Here is a 20,708-nt window from a genome sequence, read left to right on the forward strand (position 1 = left end):
GATTTGTGTGCACACCCACACACACAAATCAGTGCTGTGAAATAATGAAAGCAAAATTCCTTTGGATGATAATATTATGAAGAGTACACAGCATACACATGGAGGATGGGAAGGAAATGAAAGCAGAGGAAGGTGGTGTGTCTTGAGGAGGGTCATGGAAAAGGCTGGTAGTAAGACTCAGAACACAAAGCAGATGTTCTGGCTGGGGTTTTTGTTACAAGAAGACTGCCTCTCTTCTCACAGGGATCCCTCCTCTTAGCATAATGCTGCAATAACTGCTGCAGGCATCATGGAAACCCAAGCATCAGCCAGCCACCTTTTCCAGAACATAAACTCTGAGAAATTTTGGCAGGTATCAAATGATTTCTTCCCCAGAACTCAGCACCAGCATATGGTTGTGACATGTGCAACATCATTGCATTATATCAGCAGTACCTGGCAATGCTCTTTGAAAAAATCTCCTGTATTAGATGGTACATTCAGATGCACACAACTTAAAAAACAGTAATAACAAAGATAACAGCTGTAGAGTCACCCCTGATGGACTGGCCATTCCCATCAGAGCTGTTTTACCTGCAGGCAATGCTTTTCCTTCAATTCTTGTTTAAAGAGTAAAATACTTTTTCTTCATTATTTTCTCACATCATACAAGGTATTCTAACCACTGTTGGAAGATGAATGTAATGTTAACAATACATAATTTAATAAATTCATGCCCATATTGACACCAAAATAAAACCTGAGATTGCACCACAGTACTGTGGTTTTATTATACTGTAAGTACAGTTTCAAACATAATAGGATTTATTCATAGCATATTTACTCCGCCGAAGTGAGCATAAATATGTAAATATCTAAGGCTTAAACTGGGAATTGCCTACTGCTGCTTTTAAGTCATGCAGCACTCTCTGCACTCTAAATACAGGCTGACAGCAGAAACGGCAGAACTGTACTTCCAAGGAAAGTATTACAGGAGGATCAACCTTGCATATCATTACCTTACCTCTGACTTCTAACACAGAATGACAGTGGACACACAGCTGTAGCTTTCACACTGCTTTAATGGAACAACTACAGAGAGAGAGTGAGAGAGCAGACATTGCTGACTGGGGCAGCTCCCGCTGGAGTGTGATTTCAAGGAAGAAAAATCCCTTTTTACAGGATACCATTCAGATGTACTAAGCAAAATAATTTCACGTTGAAATAGGTGAAAGTGAAGGGGTGTTGAATTTGTTTCCAGGTTGTCAGGGAAGAAGAGGACAGCAGAAGTGCCTGCGAGCAAGACTCAGACAAAATCTTTTTCTGAGTGAAATAAACATGAAGTGTGTGGTGGGAAAGTTATTCTGCTGAAACCAGTGGATGCTGAAGCATTGGTTTCTCTGGAGTATGAGGCAGCAGAGACCTGTTTCAAAGACTTGCAGGAATGAGAGGTTACACCAATGTGACAGAACTCCATGTGGGGCATATTAAAGTGAATGGACCCTGCTTATAGCTTTCTCAGAGGCAGAAAACTCAATCAGTTTCCAAAGTTGCAAATAAATAAGTAAAAAGACACAGCAGAATTGCTCATGGGGCAATTACTGGAGGGTAGTTGGAGCAACAGAAAAAAATACCAGCTTCACAGGTGACATTTCAGATCTAAGCAAATACCTGAGTAATCATCTTTAGCTGTGTACATATTTTAATTCACACCCTTCACTCACTTATTGCCTCTGTGCCAGATAGTTTTTAAGAATGGGAATCAATTGCCCATAAAAGGTACCATATTGTCAACAATGGAAATTAAATCCCCTGGTTCCTGAACAAACAGGCTCAAAGCAGCACTACAAACTTCTGCTCACTGCTGAGGCAATTTGCCTCTCGTGTAACCTGGAGGGTATCTCTCATTCTAATTGCTACTCAGTCCTGGCTTGAATTGCTCCAAGCTCTTCTAATACAATCTGATCCCTTCAGACTCTGCTTTACTGCCCTTGTTCAAGCATGAAGAATTCAAGCTGGAACAGGTGCAGAGCAGGATGATTAACAATCTGGGGAACAGGGGGTCTTTCACAAGCAGAGCTGCCAATGCTATCAATTTATGTGGTAGACAACTGCTTTGGGCAGTAACCTACTGGATTTCCAGTATGTGGCAGCTTAGGTTCTTGGATGCCTGGAAATTCAGGAGAATTTCACAGAGCATACGCAAAGCAACTTGAGGTGGAACAAACAGCAAGTCTGATGCATCCCTGGTCCCAGAAGGGGCACAGAGTCAATTGGTGGTTGTCATTTCTGGACCTGCAAAGACAGAATGGTCCAAGAGGGGCTCAGTTCAGATACTCTGGTAAAGGTTGACTGATGTCTGGGCTTACATGGGGATGGGAAAGAAAAACACTGGGAAGGAAGAAATGTCACTTATGCTAAAAGATTGTATCAGCACATAAGACAAAACAAGTATGGACTGGCCAGCGATACAGTCATACTGTAAACTGGAAGATGCCAGGTAATTATGAGTGTACGGATGTTGCACAACAGCCTTCCTCTAAGGGAGGGGGAGGCAAAAGCCCAGCTACTTCTAAAAAGAGCTTGAGTCTTTATGAAATGACTCTATTAGAATAGTGTCTGTAACATTAGGGATTAAATCAGCTAAATCCAAAGATCCTGTCCTGTTTTCAACCATGCAGTGGCCCTTATGTGGGCCTTTCTCATAAAAAACATATGCTCTTCTCTCCTTTCTCTGGAATTTCCTCTGTGTTTGTCTCCACTGAGCATTGGCAGTAGTATTATTTTGTGCTTCCAGTGTGTTCATCCTATTCTAAGAGCCAGGTCTTTGCATTAGCCTCAAGTTCTTTATACGTTTTCTGCTTGCATTTCTTTACATCACAAAAAGGAATAGAGAATTAGCCATAATTTAGCTTAGCTGACAACACAATCATTAAAAGAACTGTCTTGAAATTATTTGTCCCTCATTTTTGTCTATTGTGCAATCACAGTTTTTTCTAAACTTTACAATATGATCACAATTACAACCCTCTGAAATCAGCAATGAATGAATCTTTTTTATGACTATGAGATCATGAAGTCACTGGAAAATCTCCTCCTGCAAATCAGAGGCTAAATTTCTACTTCATCTGAGAGCTGGTGCATTGTGAATAAAAACTACATAAATCCTATTAGCAGTGAAGGCCACTGGTAACATTCCTCTCTGCTACAACCTTCCTTACAAAAATCCATCTGAATCTTTAATACTAAGTCATGAAGAAAAAACAACCTAGAACTTAAAAAATCAGGTCTTTTCAATTAAAGATTTAAAAGCAGAAGGCACCTTATGTACCTTTTTCTTATCTTTCAGATAAAGACCTCTTGGGTAAGCTTGGTAAATCCTTATCTGCTAGATAAAGGGCCACCATGATGGGCCTTATCGCTTAATTAAATCCTAGTACTATGTACAATGAAGTCAATAATTTGTTATACAAGATAGCACTTCAACCTGAGCATTGGATAATGCATCTCTATCAGTTCCCTGTACCTCAGCCCACTGTAATGGGTCATGTTCCATAACCTGCTCCTGGGCTGCCAGGAATTCAATACAAAAAAGGTACCCAGCTTAACACGGACAGGCTGTGATAAATAAATCTGTTGGATCAACTAGATAAATTAAAGTCCCCATATCAAACTGATTTGATACATAAGTCCTGATTCTATCACTCTTCCTTGTAAGGAATTTAGCTGAATGTGAAAATTTCGTGGTTTTGACCCAAATAAAATACTGATGCCACCAATGACTGTAATGGAAAAATAGTATAACCAAAGTTAGTATCAGAGGGTGTTGCAAAACCTGTGGACCAAATGTAGCTACTGAAAAAAAGACATGATAAGGTCTGAATCCTGACCATCCTTGTGTTCATTAAGGTTCACATACTCATTGCATTTACATCTACACATATCAGGGTGAAAAGAGAAACTGATCAATAACAGCTGTAGCAACTATCACCACATATACTGGCAAGGTCTTCCTGAATGTAAACCCAGTTCAAATTATTCTGTTTTCTATACAAACATATTTGCATAAAGCACTCTAATACTTGCAATGCTTCATTTCACTAATTGGCTTATTGGTAACGTGCTAGAGTGATCTGTTCCTGAGTCTGTTTGGCAACAACACTTTTGTGCATATGGAAAACCCATAAAATCAGGTGCTTTGTATCTCTTGAGTCTCTGAAGGACCCCATTAGAGCCTAAACCCATTACCCATTAGGCCCAGCAAACACAGAAATAGCTTGATTCTGTAATAATGCACTGAAGCTCTCCAAGCCAGGAGTCTTTTCCTGATAAACGTGGAAAATGTTGGACTGAAGATCTGCTACCAGCACTAATCTTGCTCAATACTATAAAAATAGAGACTCTATGGCTGGGATTTATTTCCCTTCACTTTGACCAAAAGAAGTGTCCCTCAGCTAAGAGCCCCCATTCAGCCCATCCAATGTAACTGAATGAAGGAGGTTACACAACGAGCTTAGCTTAGGCATCTGACCTTTGCATAACCAGAGACAGAGGACATTTATCCTCCCCTTAGAAAGAAGCCCCGAGGAGTGTCTGAGCATGGAGTTGTACCAGTGCTACAAGGCAAGATGTCTGTCCATAAAGGATAGGGCATTAAAATTCTCAGGTGCTCAGTAAAACAAAAGGTCCAGATGAGGATGTTGCTCATGCTGAAGATGCTGAGTGCTTTGGAGTGTATCTTTACTAATTTATGCCAATGATGTGCTCAGACCTGCACTCTCAGTGTTAAGCAGAGACAACTCCGAGCCACTGGGATAAACCATAAACTGACTATAGATTATGCCACTCCAAATCGCCCTCATTAGGATTCTTCTGTAAATTTAGCATCTCCACACATTTACAGGGTTTGTTGCTATCACATTCTGCTTTCATAAAGCTGAGGGAGCAAAAACTGCTTCCAGGAACCACTGGTACTCACTCCAGGCTAATAATGCTCTAAGTTGCTCGAGCTGTGTGCAGGAGTTCCTGGATTTCACAGCTGGCTACTTCTAGCAAATTGTACTCCTTTCTGTTCATAGTCCCAGAGGATTTCCCCGTAAATGCATAGACCTAGTTCTTGCATGTCTGGCAAACTCTTCTTGTATGCTTGCCAAGTTTTAAAGGGCAAGGAATCAACAGCTGATAATTTATGCCAGGAACCTACAATGATCCAAACTCACCCCTCGTGTAATTCTGGTAAAGACAGCAGAGTTCCAGGGGAGAAGTTGTTGGCTTAGCAAAGCAAATTTTCACTGACATTTGAGAAATACACAGTATCAATTAAAGCAGAGCTAATTATTGCTACTATTATTTGCATTGCAGTAGTTCCCAAAGGCTTTTAACGGGATTATAGCCTTCTGGCACGAGGAGTTCTTAGGAACATGAGCTTGCATCTGGAAGTTTGTACATGATAGCTGACATTTGGTACCTGTGCACAGTGTTCAGTGGGGCTCCACAGAGCACTGTGTTTTGCTCACAGGTATGGGTCACAGGAATCTGAGCCACAGGAGTTCCTTGTGATGCTCTGAGGTTTGCCTAAAGCCATCACGTGTCCTTCTGCTCTTTTACAGGCTGGCCTGTGTCCAGAGAAAGCAAGCTCTTCCCAAAGCTCAGCATTTGGGCAAGGCCAACAATGCTGTACATTGGCTCCTTGTCAGGAAGTCTTGGGAAACACTCCTAACCTTTATTCACTCTGATATGTTTATCATGGGGTACCACTCCCTTTACCTTAGAATGGGGGATCTCAGACATTATCCACTATATTGAGTCATTCTTGAAAGGAAGGACTGCCTTACATTTGTAACTTCACCCCGATTCACCTTCTGTCCCTGACACCAGATGGGCTTCCGGGTGAAATGAAGCAAAGATTTGTCAGATTCCCAGTTTAGTCAGATTTCCAGCATCCAGACTGAAAAAAAAAAAATAAATAAATCACTGTAAAATATTTAACACTTGGATTTTCTTGGTGCTTTTTGATTTCTTTCCACTAGATTCCCAAAATATATTGCAAACACTGGGTCCAGAGCACTACTCAGGCTTCTGAGTGCTGCTCTCTGTTCAGAACCCAAAGTACAGCCCAAACTTCCCTGCAGCCAGTTGGAGCTAGTAAAAATTTATATATTTTACACTACAACAAGATATGTGTTCTGTTGAGATTTTGATCTTTGGTGGTTGACCACCTTCCTAGGGACTCCACACGTGACACATCAATAACACACTCGACACATTGCTTGTTCAGCCCATTTCTCAGCTCACAAGCTCTCCTGTTCTCCACCCTCGCAGCTGCTTAAGGGGTCCCAGGGTCACAATGCTCTGAAGAAATTACAGTTGAAATAAGATGCATCAAGTGGATTGCAGACTGCAAGGCAGATAAGCTGCAACAAGGGGATAAATATGTAACAAGAATGCAGGAGGAAACAGAAAGAAAAATTACAGTGAAACCAAAATTGGATACACATGAACACTGCCCACAGCTCTGAAACTGCAGTTAGTCATGGGGCTGTAACACACTCAGAAATGTTTTCTGTTCAAACTTTATTGCCAGTATTTTTCATATACTTTGTTTTAATCCTCATACTGTTCTCTTTCCTTAAGGATGACACTTATTAGTTTTTAAGTCTTTGCAACTTCCTAATCTGCCTCTGTCCTTCCAGGGAATTGGCTCACAGAGAAAGCACCTTTCACCTGTGTCTCTCTTTTAAGAGGTACTGCTGCCCCCTCCGATTGCTGTCACCGCCAACAGGTCATAGATCAGGCCCGGTGACACCTACAAGAGAGCGGATTTGCTTTTGCACCCCTCATTTGTACACTTTAAGTCCAGGATTTCCTGTCAGGTGTGACAGAACATTTGCTGCATCACAGGATGTTGCTGAAGTAACCCAGGAACTGTTTAATGCCTGGTTTGGAGGAATTCAGCCAAAGACAGGTTTAACTTTGGATGAAAGACGGTGCCTCAGAGTGAGGTGTCACTTTGAGAGGTTCAGCACAAGGAGGTTATGAGCCAAACCCATGACTGGACCACCCATCTGGGACAGCCTGCCATGCTGTGAAAACTCAAGTCTGGTTTTGCCAGACTAGAAAGCAAGCTCACAAAGAGGTAACTGTGGTTAAAAAGTAAGTCAAAAGTATACTTTGTCTAGGGAATTAGGAACCATTTGCTGTTGATAACACTGTTCTAAGCACCCTCATATTAATTTCAAGTGTTTAATGGAATTAAACTTGGAAGGCTGCTGTACTGGATTTCTGACTGATTTTTAACCATTGGAGTGTGCAAAAATAAATAATGATTTAAATATAAAAAAGATTTTTAAAAGATTGTGCATGCTCCAAAAATAAGTCAAAAATTCTTTTGACAAGAAAATGTTAACATCCAAACCCCGTGTAAATAAAAGTGATAATGACTATTACTGGGGAAATAGCTTAATGTAGAGAAGTTAGGACACAACAATTTTTATTGAAAGGTTTAAAAGAAGAAATCTGAGGCAGGAAATGCAAAGCAACCTGCTCCAGTAATGCAGTGAGTGCAGAATCAGGATTACTGGATCTTGAGTTCTCTCTCTGTCATTTACTTAATCCCCTTGCAAGACAATCTGTTGCATTCCTAACTGCAACAGGATTTTCTTGGAAGACTCACAGGCAAGTATATTATTTATGGAGAACTTCCAAAATAATTTTTTAAACTGATGATGATTAGTTCACATAAAGTAATTTTAATTCATGGGTTCCAAAAACTGTATGTTAACTAACCAAAAAGACACGAGCACACTTGAGTTTTATAGCACAGCGTAGGTAGTACAGAGAAAAAGCTTGAGTTTTTTACACCCAGTCCAGAGCAAGTATAGTTCCTGGAATTTGAAAATTCATAGGAAGTTCTGAGTGAAGGTGAGTAGAGTCACCATACCTGCCTCTGTCATTATCATTAGGTCCCTGTTCCACGCCTGCTGACGTTCAGGTACCTGGGAATGGCCACTCATTTTGTACCAGAGCTGTGCAAAGTGGCTGAAGTGTTTGTATATTAACAAAATAATAGTTAAGTGTCCTCTTATTCCTCTTTAACATTGGTTTGGTCTGCTAAGCAAATGGTAAATTGGTTTCTGTTTGGACTGTCAGTCATAGCAAAGAAATTAGTTATTAAAATGAGCAAAAATATGGAGCATAAGACATCCATAAAACACACTCTTCTACATACCTGAATTCCACAAAGCTGCCCATTGTGAATACATTAGGTTTAACAATTTTCCAGCATCAAACAAAAGGAATACAGAGAATTTTGACAAGAGAGCTGTGAACTGTAAAAGGCTGCAGCTGAGACTGGCTGAGTCTTGCCCCACACAGCCTTTAAGGAGCCCAGGAAACTCCTTCCCTTGTCAGGAAACCCTTTTGTATTGCAAACCAGCTTCAGGAGAGAAAGATCAATACCAATGAATAATTGCTGAAATCCTGGCTGCACTGAAATCATGGTGGGTTTTTACCATTGATAGTTGTAGTATTCACTTATCGCCCCTACATCAGGCAATCAGAGCTGGACTGATGGACTACATATTAAATTATCAGCAAGCATCACCTACTGATGCATTAAAGACAGAATTCAGCTGAGTTTGTAGGAATACAAAAAGAATAAACCTCTAGCTGTATGGTTGTGAAGAAAACCTGAAAAATGAGATCAAATGCAATGTAGAGACAAGTCTGCAGGGAGCACAGAACAAAGTGACATGAGAACTTCACTATTCTCATAGCGAGGGTTTAATCAGATAATGCTGATAATTTAAATACTAACATTGTTAATTATTTCCATGAGGACTTGTCCACCTGGGAAAGTTTTGCCGTTTACTTGAACTAGCCTTGTTATAGTAGGCTCCATTAAACTGTTTTAGATCAGATTTGGTTTCCTCACAAGTAGTATAACCTAGAAGTTTGTTCTATATCACGGCATAATTTTATATTGCATTTAACCTGGCCTGTGCAGAAATCTGGATTCTCCTGTTAAAACTGGGAGAACTCAAGAAGGAAACTCAAAAGGAAAACTTTTTGGTAATTACTTTTCTATGGGATCAGTGATCCAAACTGATGTACTCAGCAGCCACACGATCACTGGGTCCTTTGAAAAGGAGAGGGGAGCAAGCAGCCAAGCAGCCAGGAGGGAAGTGCTTGGACCACCAGCAGGAAAGGATTCACAGTTTGCAATGAACTAAACTGAGCATGTTGTAAAACTGAACCTGTAAAATGAGAACTCGGGTGAGGTTTGAGTGGGAAAGCAAGAACCACATGGTCTGAACTTCTTTAGTTCAATTTATACATGGGTTAACTTCCCTGCATGCTCAAGCCTTGAGAGATGGGGGACCACTGATCTATCTAACACACCCCGACCCATCCCCTTCATGGTGTATTTAATTCATCAACTCATGAGGTTTTTTGTCACCCAACAGGCAGCTGAACTGGGGCGTTCAAGCTGGAACTGTGACTCCTGAAGCCTCACTACAGCCCAGTGTGTCCAGTTCTGGGACCCTCCATTCAGGAAGGACATTGAAGTGCTGGAGTGGGTCCACAGAAAGGACACGAAGCTGGTGCAGGGTCTGGAGCACAGGTCTGACGAGGAGCAGCTGGGGGAGCTGGGGGTGCTCAGCCTGGAGAAAAGGAGACTCAGGGGGGACCTTATCACTCTCTACAAGCGCCTGAAAGGAGGCTGTAGCCAGGTGGGAGTTGGTCTCTTGTCTAAAGCAACCTGTGATAGGACAAGAAGAAATAGTCTTAAGCTGCCCCAGGGAAGGTTTAGGTTGGACAAAAAGCGCGATTAGACATGGGAATGGGCTGCCCAGGATGGTGGCGGAGACACCGTTCCTGGAAGTGTTTAAGGAAAGACCGGACGTGGCACTCAGCGCCGTGGTGTAATCGGCATGGTAGTGTTTGTTCAGTTGGACTCGATGATCTCAGAGGTCTTTCCCAACCGAACGGATTCCGTGATTCAATGGGCGCCGCGCATTTCAAGGCGGTACGAGGGGTCACCCACGTCCGCAAGAGACATCTACAGACTCCCATCAGGGAGTCTCTCCCTTCCATTCCCACTGCTCGTCCAGGCCAGAGAAAACCGCACCAGCCCCAGCTCGGCTGCCCGCACTCGCAGCCGGGACAGCGACTGCCGCCCGCGCCCCGCCCCGCCCCGGCCGCCATTCCGCCCTGACGGCGCCTCCGCGCACGCGCCCCGCCCGGCCCGCCCAGGCGCAGGCGCACCGCCCGCCCGGCCCGCGCACGCGCGGAGCCCGCCGGGGCGACCAACCAGCGGCGCGCGCCGCCCGCCCGCCCCCTGCGCGGAGGAGGGACCTTGGTCCGCCGCCGTCCCGGGATGCAGCGCGGCGACGACAGCGGCGGCGGCCGCCATGTTGTGCTAGTTTGTTGTTCTTCGGCGGCGGGAGCGGGGCTCGCCGGGCGCTGAATCCGAGCCCTTCCTGGCCCCTTGCCCGCGTCCTTCGCCGCATCGCTGGGAGCCGCCGTTCCGGCGGGCGGCACCGCGGCGCTGCCGCGACCCGCCGCCGCCGCCTGGGCCGGGCGAAGAGCCATGGCAGCCGCGCTGGGAGGAGGCGCAGGTGGGTGCTCGGGGGCTGCGCCCGGGGGAGCGGGGCCGGCTCGGGGCGGCGCGGCCGGCGGGGTGCGGGGAGCCGCGGGCTCCTGCGGGGCCTTCCCGGGGCGGAGGCGCCGCCACTGCCGTGGGCCCGGGTGAGGGCGGCGCGTCCCGCGTGGTTGGGGGCTGGGGGGCCGCGGCCCGGGGGGAGCAGGAGCTTCCCTGGCAGCGTAGGTTCCCGGGAGCGCTGCTCCGGGTCCTGGGAGCCCGCGTCGTGCGGCGATGGGAGGTGCTGTGGCCGCTCGGCCGGGGCAGGGCCGGGAGGGACAGCGGCCTCGCCACTCGCCCCGGGTGCGGGGCGTCCGGGGGACGTGGGTGTGTTTTATGGAAAGGCATTCACAGGATCAGTTAGGTTGGAAAACACCTTTGAGACCAACCTGTGACCGAACACCACCGTATCAAATAAACCATGGTACGAAGTGCCACGTCCAGTCTTTGCTTAAATGCCTCTAGGGACGGTGGGTATTTTTTCATAGTTTCTACAGGTACAGGTGTGTGGCCTGTCTGAGTAACACGTCTCTAATCTGCAGTGTAGTTATAATTTATTTTACAGATTGTCCGGAAGTAGAAAATATCGCTTGGAAAGTGTAAAATGAAGTCAGTGCTTGGCTCCCAAGACTCTCAGGTGTTTGTTCCACTGTGCTTCTGCGTGGCTGCAGACACCTCTACACACAGTATTTTAATAGATAGCTCAAAACCTGTGGTTCTGATTAAGCAGACTTTAAAATGAGAACACTTGTTTGGGTGATTAAAAGAGGCCTTTCAAGGGGTCACTCTGAAGTGTTCAGGAGAGATACATTTAAGAGGATATGTGTGTTTCTGTGTTTGCTTTCACTAGGAATATCAGTTTTTGATAAAGACTGATCAGAGTGCTCAGTTGACCCACTTGTCCTTGTCCATACAAAAGTTTGGGGTGATTAAGTCTCTGTAAGTTGTTGAGGAGAAGAGTGGTGGCTCGTTCAGTGCTCACTCAGCAAAGTGGTCTGACTGTGCTCCATGGTTGGTTTGATCAGTGACAAGGCACATAAACGTAATTACATTTTTATAGTAAGTGTTGCCATACATAAAGGTAAGTGTTAGAAAGAAATTCCCAAATTTAGGAGCTGAGTTTGGGAAGAAGGTGAGGAAGGACAGCGCTGACTGGTAAAATAGCAAATAGTTTAATACCTTAGGCATTGTTCTAATGGTATTAAATATATTGCAGTATTGGAGTTATTTTTCAAAAATTGTCCTAATTCCTGTGGTTCAGATCAGTTACTTGTGATGTGGAAGTAAGGTTGGTATCTGTGTTCTAGGTAGAAATTTTTGTGGTATTACGAAGACAGAGTAAATTAAAGAAAGTGCCACTTTTGAAGCATTTTGGTTCTTGTGTTTAAAGCTGCTGCAAGGTGGATGAATGTGCTTTCATGTACAGAGGCATGTGCTGCAGCAGACGGCCTTCAACGAAGTGGTGAAACTGCAATTTCAAGGCTGATTTTTGTTGTTGTAGAGTTCTGTTTGTGTCTAAGGGTGAATTGGGATCCCTGTGTTCTAAGTGGGCACAAGCAGTTGTTTGTTCAGCGTTCACACTGAACATTGGGAAATGGTGGCCACTTAAATGTGATCCCTGCCCCACATAAACAGTGTTTGTTTAGTCTTGGGGATCACTGTGCAACACTTGCTGAATGAAGGAACCCACTGGTCACACACTTATGTCCGTGACTACTCAGGGAAAATTCCTGGTTGAGGCTGTTAAATACACTTTTAAAGCCCAGTAAAGAAAGCCTAGAACTTGCAGAAATGGAATATGCACCTCTTTGGAAAGGGACTGCTGTCTAAAGTCAGTAGTGGTAGCATGAGAAAGAAGCTAAGCGATTTTTGTCATTTAAATTTTAACTGTAGAAACTAATGTTTGGGATTTAGTTTTTCAGTTTTTGGGAGTGAGGGGAAGACTTTAAAATATGGACATAACAGCACCCCACAGTTTTCTTAAAAAAAAAAAAAAAAGAAAGCTATGATTGGTAAAATAGTACAAAATAGGTATTGGAGATATAAATTAGTGTTAATTTGATGACATTGCAGCATAACAGCTGACAAAATGAGATAGTTTTGGCTTAGAGGATACAGATTAAAGTTTAAATCCTCTGTAACAGTATGCTACAGGACTGAGAATGAAATGTGAAATGTCTGTGTTGGCTGAACATTTAAACGTATTTGATGGAAGGAAGATGATTTGTCTGTTGGACAGCATGTGTAGACTCATTCATGGGTCATTTATAATCTTTAAAGCTTTGGGGAAATACTGGCTTGATTCATAAGAATAAAGCATTCACAAGTACTTTTGTGACCAGATGTGTTGGTGCAGCAAAGCTTTTTAAGGATAAAGGTTAAGAGTCTTTTGGTGTTAGGTTTCACAAGCTAGAAAGTTTTTAAGTGGTGGTCTGTGAGGTCTCTGGGAGTAATTCACAGTTGCATAATACTTTGCAAAGTCTTTAGCTAGTAAACCTGATTCAGCCTGCTTCTAATTCTAGAATGGCTGCAAGTAGAAACATGGAAAGTCGAGGTGGGTATGCTGGTGATGAGGGATCTTGAGGGCTCATAGCTGGTTATTAGTCCACTGATAAGACAGTGGTTCCCAACCTTTGTTCCAATTTTGCATACAAAAACAGAACCAGAGGAAACACTGAATATTGAGAACATAATCTTACTTAAATGGTGAGAACAGAGAGGATGGAGGCTTTCTCTTCACAAGGAGCTGCACAGAGAAGACAAGGGACAGTGGCTACAAATTGCACCAGGAGAGGCTTCACTTGATACAAGAGAGACTCTTTTAAAAGGGAGAATCATCAGTCACTGGGAAAATTTCCTTAGGGACATGATGGGGAGCCGCTGTTACTGGAGGCTTTCAGGATATGTTAGGACAGGGTGCTAGGTAATTTATCTCATCTAGGCTCCTTTTCTCATGGGAGACCAGGTGGTGTTGGAGGGTCCCTTCAAACCTGGACTATTATGTGGTTTAATGATCATATAGCATAAGGTAAAAAACATTTTGTATAGATGCTGAAATTTTTTATTGATATTTACTGCAGTCAGTGTGCAGCCAGACTTTGGTCCCATATAGGGGGAGGTGGTTACAGGTTAAACACCAAACCATCTCCAAAACAAAGCAAGGAGCACCTTTTCATTGTCTGCCACACTGCAGTAAGGGAAAATTATTGTAGACTTTCTTCCTTTCAGATTAGTTTACTTCTGATAAACTTCAGTGGCCTAGAAGACTTTTGGGTGGAGATGTCCTTGGTTTGTGAGTCATGGCATGGGATTGGGTGGAGGAGGAGTTGGGGAGGGTCCCGTTGACACGTGTGTCCCTTCCTGCTGGAAGTCCTGGACCAAGAGTAGCAGAATTGGTGTTTTACCTCTGAGGCTGTTACCAGCTTCATGTCATTTGAACATATATGAGGTTTGCTGTTGCACTCTCAGCAATGTAATGGCTTTAAAAGCCTCTTGTGATGCTGTTGGTGAAAAGTGGAGAAGAGCTTGTTACACTGCTAGCACAGCAAGTAGCTTTCTGTGTGTTGTGGGTCACTGTCCAAAGATGTAGTAGAAGTTATCCAGTGTGATAAATTCACTTGAACTTGTTGTGCTTCAGGCTATTCAGCAGTGGCATCCAGGGACTGGAAGTAGATTCTACATTTGTGCCTAGGTTGATGCACACACTAAAACTCCTCCAAGTCTTAGAGGTCTATAGAGTTTACAATTAAGGAAATAGTATGTGCATGGGTGTATTAAGAACTAGTGCCCTTGTGTTGTACTTAGTATTGTACCAAGAACTAGTGCCAAAAAACATTGCTACTTCAATGTGCTTGAGGCAGGGAGATGTCCTTTGAACACAGCAATTTTTAATCTTTCTGCTTTTTTGACAAGCTTTCACTCTTTTGAATGTTTCCTCTTTTCAGGTAATCTGAAATAACATATCCTTAGTATCAGTTGATTTTATAAAAGCCAGACCAAACTTTATTGTATTAAATACTAAACCTCAGATTTTAGGTCACATAGAATTTGTTGTCCAGAATAGTTTAGGATGGTGGCTGTCACAGGCTTGACCAGAAAACCTCCAAGTAAGTGATGTGATTCATCCTGTGTTATGTTGTGCTGTAATGCAGCCTCAATTTTAACTATGACTTTTGGTTGCTGTGAAAGATGCTGGAGAGTTTCTGGAGAGTTACAGTTTCTCATCAATGTCCAGATCCATTTGGGAACTCAATGTGATTTTCATTTAAACTCTCAGCCTTCCTTTGCTGTTCAGCATTTGTAGAACAAGGACTATGGCACTTTTGGTTTTCTGAAGCAAATATATTTTCTAGTTCAATCAGACTTTGAAAGAAAACTAAAAATACTTTCAAATAAAAAAAAATTAATTTTTTTTGGTGGCTTGGTGGTTTTGAGTTTAGATGTAGTTTATTAATTTAAAAAAAGGAAGAAGAGGCCCTATTTCTTTCAAGCATTGGTTAGAGAATTTCAGTTCCAGGCAGCATATCATAATTAGTTCTGATCTTGCCTATTGCTAGTGGCTTGCTTTGCATAGAAACTAAAAAAAAAAACCCTGTTGGTTTTAAGAAGGTAAAAATAATTTCTCTGCTGTAGAACTTACTTTTTTTTCTTTATTTCTTTGAGGAAGCTAAACTTTGTCTGTAGGAGTAATTTGGAAACAAAACATGAAATACACTAATTGAGGAATGTCTTAGGCAATTGCTAGGTTGTTAAAAATACTTAGTCACCAAATAGTTAAGCCTTCTATGAGTAATTGTTTACCAATATAAAGGCTGAATGATGTCTTTTCCTGAACAGATAAACTAAACTGTTTGTGGTGTATTAGTGCATAATGTGGTGGTGAGACCGAATGTGATTTTTGTGACGGTGTAGAAAGCTTGCTTGTTTTGTAATAAGTGGGACTGGATTTGTAGTGGGCTTCATAAATTGTTGGGTTTATGTCTCAGACTTGGATTCAGAAATTCCTGTTGACCTTGTGGGTTTTTTCCTGCCAGATGCTGTCAGGATTTGTTACCCGAAGTTTTTGTTCAACTGGTGTTAACAGTACAGTTATATTGCCAGCCTGTGCTACAGACACAGACAGTCTTCATGAAACCTGTTATTTTGTATTGCATGGCAAGAGATACCAAAATTCAGTTCATTGGCTGCTTTTACGTGGTGTACTTGGGTGCTGAAAATCAAGCTTTTACAATTCCTATGTGTCGTGTAGCTTTTTGCAGTGAAACATGAAGAAAAATATTTTGTAGAAATATGCTATTACAAAAAAGAATCTGGTAAGATGTTTTTCATTTGGTGTCTTGTGCTTGAAATGCTGTCAACTTGTCATGTTTAGTGTTTTGAATGGGATAGAGCAAGATGGACTTGTTATATTCAGTATTATTTGAAAAATACAGAAATGGTGTTTTTTCATGTGGTGACTTTTTCCCCTCTAGTTTTCTGTTCTTCTTTAATTTTTTTCTTTTACTAGCTCGCTTACCTATCACAGAATCACACTGGGTTTGTTTTTATTTTGCCCAAAAGCAGTGAGGTTTAGTTACTTCATTAAAAGTCCTGTTGGGTAAAGAGCGCATAGAACTATTTTAGCTGCTGAACTATAGGATCATTGTGGCATCTCCATCTTGTTTTGCATAAGGAGAAGTCTTCAGTGCCTTTTCAGTGCCTAAAACTACAATAATATGCTTTGTGTTCATGAAAGTGTAATGCTGAAACAAACCAGAACACAGAATTTTGAACTGTTCAGGTTTGTGAGACAGCATGTGGTTAGTGTTCTGGAAAGCTTTCAGGTGTAGTTCTGGGAAGACTGAAAATGCAGTCATCAAATGTTTTCCTTACTGTAGAAGTCTTGGCCATCTCATTGCAGTAAAATACTCCATCTTAGCAACAGTTGCTATGTGTGACTACCTTTTTAGGCTGTTAGTACCATTTTAAGATGTTAAGAGCTCTGCAGTGTTCTGCTGATTCACCTCCTACGCCTGTGAGACTTGACTGTGCAGCTTAAGACTTCCATTTTACACAGAAAAAATAGTGAGGATTTTATTGAAGGGGTGTCCACAGAGTTAGAAACTGCCATCAGCACAGCCAGAGAAGAAATGAGGCTTGTATTTTGTGGTTTTCTGGTGTGGATGATCTGTTCTCATTGAACAGGAAAAAAGATACCAGTTGTGGCCATATATCATAAAACTAGAACATAAGCTGCATGGAACAATTTACTTCACTGCTGGTGCAGCACCAGGGTAAGTATAAAGAAAATAGGAACCTTTTAGTGTGAGGCCCCAAGTGTGTTTGTGTTTATTCTGCTTCACAACTGGCCAGAGCCTTGTGAGGCAGGCTGGTCTAACAAAACAGGCAGCATGAGTCCTTCTCTGCAGCATCCTGAAACTTCCCTGCCACTTTGATCATGGTGGTTTTCTTAGAACTGCTGTAGGAAGAGCCAAGTGGTGGATTGGTTTGGTTTTTCCCTCTATAACTGGCCCCTTCTCCTTGCTTATTCAGTTAATGCGTTTTTGGTGTTTGATAGCTCTCCTTTGGTTTGCTGTGGCGTTTTTTTGTTTTACTTACTAGTGTTGCCTGGAAATTAGAGGGGGCTTAGTGTGTTTGGTGATCACCTATCAGCAAGTTCCAGTTGGTACCCAGCTGATGCACAAACATCATCTTGGTGAGCTTTGCCGAGGAGCCATGGCCAGCACCTTGCGTGTCTTAGCAACAGTTGCTGTGTACGGCTGCACCGAGACTGCTGGGAGAGATGCAGACCCTCTTCCCTGTCATAGACATTTTAAGGCTTTAAAAGCTTATGCTCATGGATTCCCACCATCCATTTTTTTTTTCTACTGTCTTACACACAGTAGTACTGAGAATTATTTTTAAAAAAATATTAAACTTCGGCTGTGCTCTCAGTGGTTGTATACTCTGCTGATTCTGAGTGGTTTTATTTCTGTACGAGTTAATGTTTTACAGGCATTTAACCACCTGTGGCACAAACACCGGCTTTGAGTTTCTTAAGGAGAAACAGCTATAAATGTTACATTGATTGTTGTTTACTGCTGTTTTGCAATGTTATTGCCTAAACAGGTCGAAGAAAAATGAAAGTCTGTGTGGTTTCAGAAATGGAGAGAAAGTGATGCCTCATGAGGTCTGTTAGGTATCCCATCACATTGCAGGTGCAAGGCCCGAGTCCATTTCAGAGCTGCTGTCTCAGAAATAAAGCTGGCACAGAATGTTATTTGTAGATGTGTGGCTGTCATGACCTCCTTTTCTAAAGGAAAGCTACAACCTGCTCTGGGCTCTGACAATCCTTAATGTCAAAATGGCATAATTTGTAATGCTCATTGTCAGTGTCAGCTGTCACTGAGCAAATAAGCATAAAAAAAGAAAAGCTGTCTCCCTCTGTCCTGAAGATCTTTATATCATGTGTTGAAATGGGGAGAGAAGAGATGAGAAAACAGGGAGGTGAAGGGGACATGTGGAGCAGTTCTTGCAAGCTGTGGTCACTGCAGGCTAATTGTCCAGTCATTTTTTAGGCTTTTGTGTGCATCCTGCTAGAGAGCAATTTGGAAAAGAGCTTTGCTGGATGTAATTCAGCTTTGAATTTTGGTAGAAGTTGCTCATAGATAAGGAGTAGGATGTGAGAAATTTGGAGGGGTTGGAAGAGCTGGAGGGTAGAGGTTCAGGGTGTTGGCTGAGTGGTGGGGATTCAGGCCCACACTAGAAACTTGCCAGGAACTTGGGCCTTCCTTTGCTCTAATTTCTTCACCAGCAATAATAATAGGTTGAAACATTTTTATGGCTGTGAAGCTTTGATATCTGGTTTGGAAAAGTGCTGTGAGTTGTACTGAAAAGCGTTTCTCTTTGCTGTGAAGACATTTTAACAGAGAAGAAGAGTTTGGTGTGTAACTTTGTGCTGTCTAGATTTAAACCTCGCTGATGTGAAGGCCCATCTGTGGGAGGATTGTGTGCTAAGAGCTCAGATTTTCAAGTGTCTTGGTTTATAATACAACTCCAGTGCTAAAGGGGTGTCTGGCATGAAAAATATCTTGCAAGCAGGCATAGCTTAAAAAGAATTTACTGTCTTCCTAATGGTGGTCGTTGTCTTGAGCTGTGCTAGGCAGTATGTGGACACTTGTTATTTGGGTTGCTGCCAAACCAGTTGCTTTACCTTAAAAAATAATCTTTGGTGGTGGTTATATCAAGTCAGTGGATTACTGCAATCCAGCTGTAAAAACAGTGTCAGTGCAGGATATCAAATGCACTTAAAATGTCACTGCACTAAGACAGTCACTGCAGCATGGTTTTGAATGACCATAAGGAGAGCAACATGGTGTTTGTTTTTTTTTTTCTCCTCCCAGAGACCACAGAACTGGTTAATTTAGTGTTCAAGAGGAAGATGGGAAATTTTTGTGTATTTGTTTGGCTTTCCCCGTGAGTGAAATAGGAATTGGAATAGGAGGTTGCAATATGTAGATGTTTGAGCAGAGAAATGTAAAACAACTGTTTAGAGTGGTTTTAGCCCATATAAATCAGTTTAAATATAAAAGATTAGTTAAAATATAAACATATCTCTTGATAGTAAAGGGGAGGACCTGATCAAGGGGAATTATTTCTACCTACTGTTTCAAAATAAGAGAGTTGCCACACTTCTCATGTTGCATCATAATTCATACTGAGCAGTCTTACTTTCATAGCTATTTATGATTAAAATTTCGGGTTTGAAAGTTCTTAATATAGTGATGCTGCAAGATCTGAATTTTCTCTTTTTAATGTTTTTACCTTCTTTTAAACTTCTATCAGTCACTAACACTGATATTTTGATAAGATGAAGTGAGAAGTGAATAGGTTTGTCACTGCATGTGGGGAACATTCACTAAAGGATACTGGGTTGAGTTTAAAGAGCTGAAGAGAGATTTGGTTTTGGAGGTTTATTAAAGAAACCAACCAACCAAAAAAAACAGTTGAATAAAACAGTTGTTCCTTGGCAGTGTACTTGGTTAAAGAGTTGAATGCAAGTAGACCCAGGAGGGCGAGTGGATATATGGCATCTTCATGATCCAAATTTACAGTGTCAGACTGCAAGGACTGGATTGCTTGACCTCCTGTATTTTGCAGACCATTGAACTGCAGCAGGTTTCCCCCTGTGTTGAGCATAACTTTTATTTGTCCACTTGTTTGATTCTTACTACAGCTGTTAAAATGTGTGAAAAGAGAATAAATTCAGGTGTGCATTCTATGTTGGGCTGTAGTGAGAGAGTGGGAAATTGGAGGCAGAGTATAACTGAGGGTATGTGCTTGCAGTTTCCTGGTGACAAGACATGATGTCTGAGCAGAGCAAATGACCTTTGCATATTGTCTGCAGAGAAATGGAAGTTCTTGTATTTTTAAGTAGGAATATTGTCATTTGCAAACTAAGCTATGCAAGAGGATGTGGTGGGCTAAATTGGGGTGTTTGTTGAGAGAAATACGGAGCACCAGTTGTTTCTTGGAAGGCAAGTGCATGCTTAGGTACAGAGTGTAGTGTGCTGCAGTGACTTCTTGGGGGTTTTACTGCCCCAGTTGAGATAACTGATGGTGCCTTCCAGCTGACTTCTCTCTTCTGTGTCGTGTTGCTGGTACTGACCTGCCCTGTGCTGACCTGACGTTTACTCCTATTTTCAAAGTGCCTTTGCAGGCTCAGTGTTAGTGGTTGAGCTTGTGGCCTCCAAGGCAAGCAAGATTTGGCAGATGTTACCTTCACCTCCATTGCACTAAAGTCTCATGCTTTTCTGGGGAGCTCTTTTCTGTGGAATGACTTTCATTGGCAAAATCTGCCAGTGATTTAGCTCATGCTCTGTTTTCCTCAGGTGATCCTTGCAACAACAGTGAGAAGAGGCAAAGCTGTGTAGTGCATTGTGGGTTTTTTTTTTATTGTTGAAGCATGGGGATGTCAGTTGATAGTGGCTGAATATGAGCCAGAAGTGTGGCCAGGTGGCCAAAAAGGCCATCTTGGTTTGTGTGTGTGGCCAGCAGGGCAAGGGCCATGATCACCCCCTTGTACTCAACCCTGGTTGGGTTAGGGTTA

At 42.5% G+C, this 20,708-nt stretch overlaps 1 protein-coding gene and 1 long non-coding RNA gene across 9 annotated transcripts in view; one reads left to right on the forward strand and one right to left on the reverse strand.

Annotated features, from left to right (window-relative positions):
* The window catches only part of LOC138105598 (uncharacterized), a 30,539-nt gene extending 22,193 nt beyond the window's left edge, over positions 1-8,346 (reverse strand). For all 4 annotated transcript variants that reach the window (XR_011148550.1, XR_011148551.1, XR_011148549.1 and 1 more), the window contains exons 1-2: positions 8,207-8,346; positions 5,814-5,926 (exon numbers count right to left, since the gene is read on the reverse strand). This is a non-coding gene — a long non-coding RNA (uncharacterized lncRNA). The remainder of the gene's footprint in view (positions 1-5,813; positions 5,927-8,206) is intronic.
* Positions 8,347-10,334: 1,988 nt separating this feature from the next.
* Positions 10,335-20,708, forward strand: part of RBM33 (RNA binding motif protein 33) — a 101,526-nt gene continuing 91,152 nt past the window's right edge. For 4 of the 5 annotated variants that reach the window (XM_069006399.1, XM_069006400.1, XM_069006402.1 and 1 more), the window contains exon 1: positions 10,335-10,598. In XM_069006399.1, coding sequence (XP_068862500.1) covers positions 10,571-10,598 — 28 coding nt within the window. In that variant the 5' untranslated portion in view covers positions 10,335-10,570. The remainder of the gene's footprint in view (positions 10,599-20,708) is intronic. The other variant, XM_069006403.1, reaches the window with a different exon arrangement.

This window comes from Aphelocoma coerulescens, chromosome 2 (assembly GCF_041296385.1).
Source record: "Aphelocoma coerulescens isolate FSJ_1873_10779 chromosome 2, UR_Acoe_1.0, whole genome shotgun sequence".
NCBI classification, from domain to species: domain Eukaryota; kingdom Metazoa; phylum Chordata; class Aves; order Passeriformes; family Corvidae; genus Aphelocoma; species Aphelocoma coerulescens.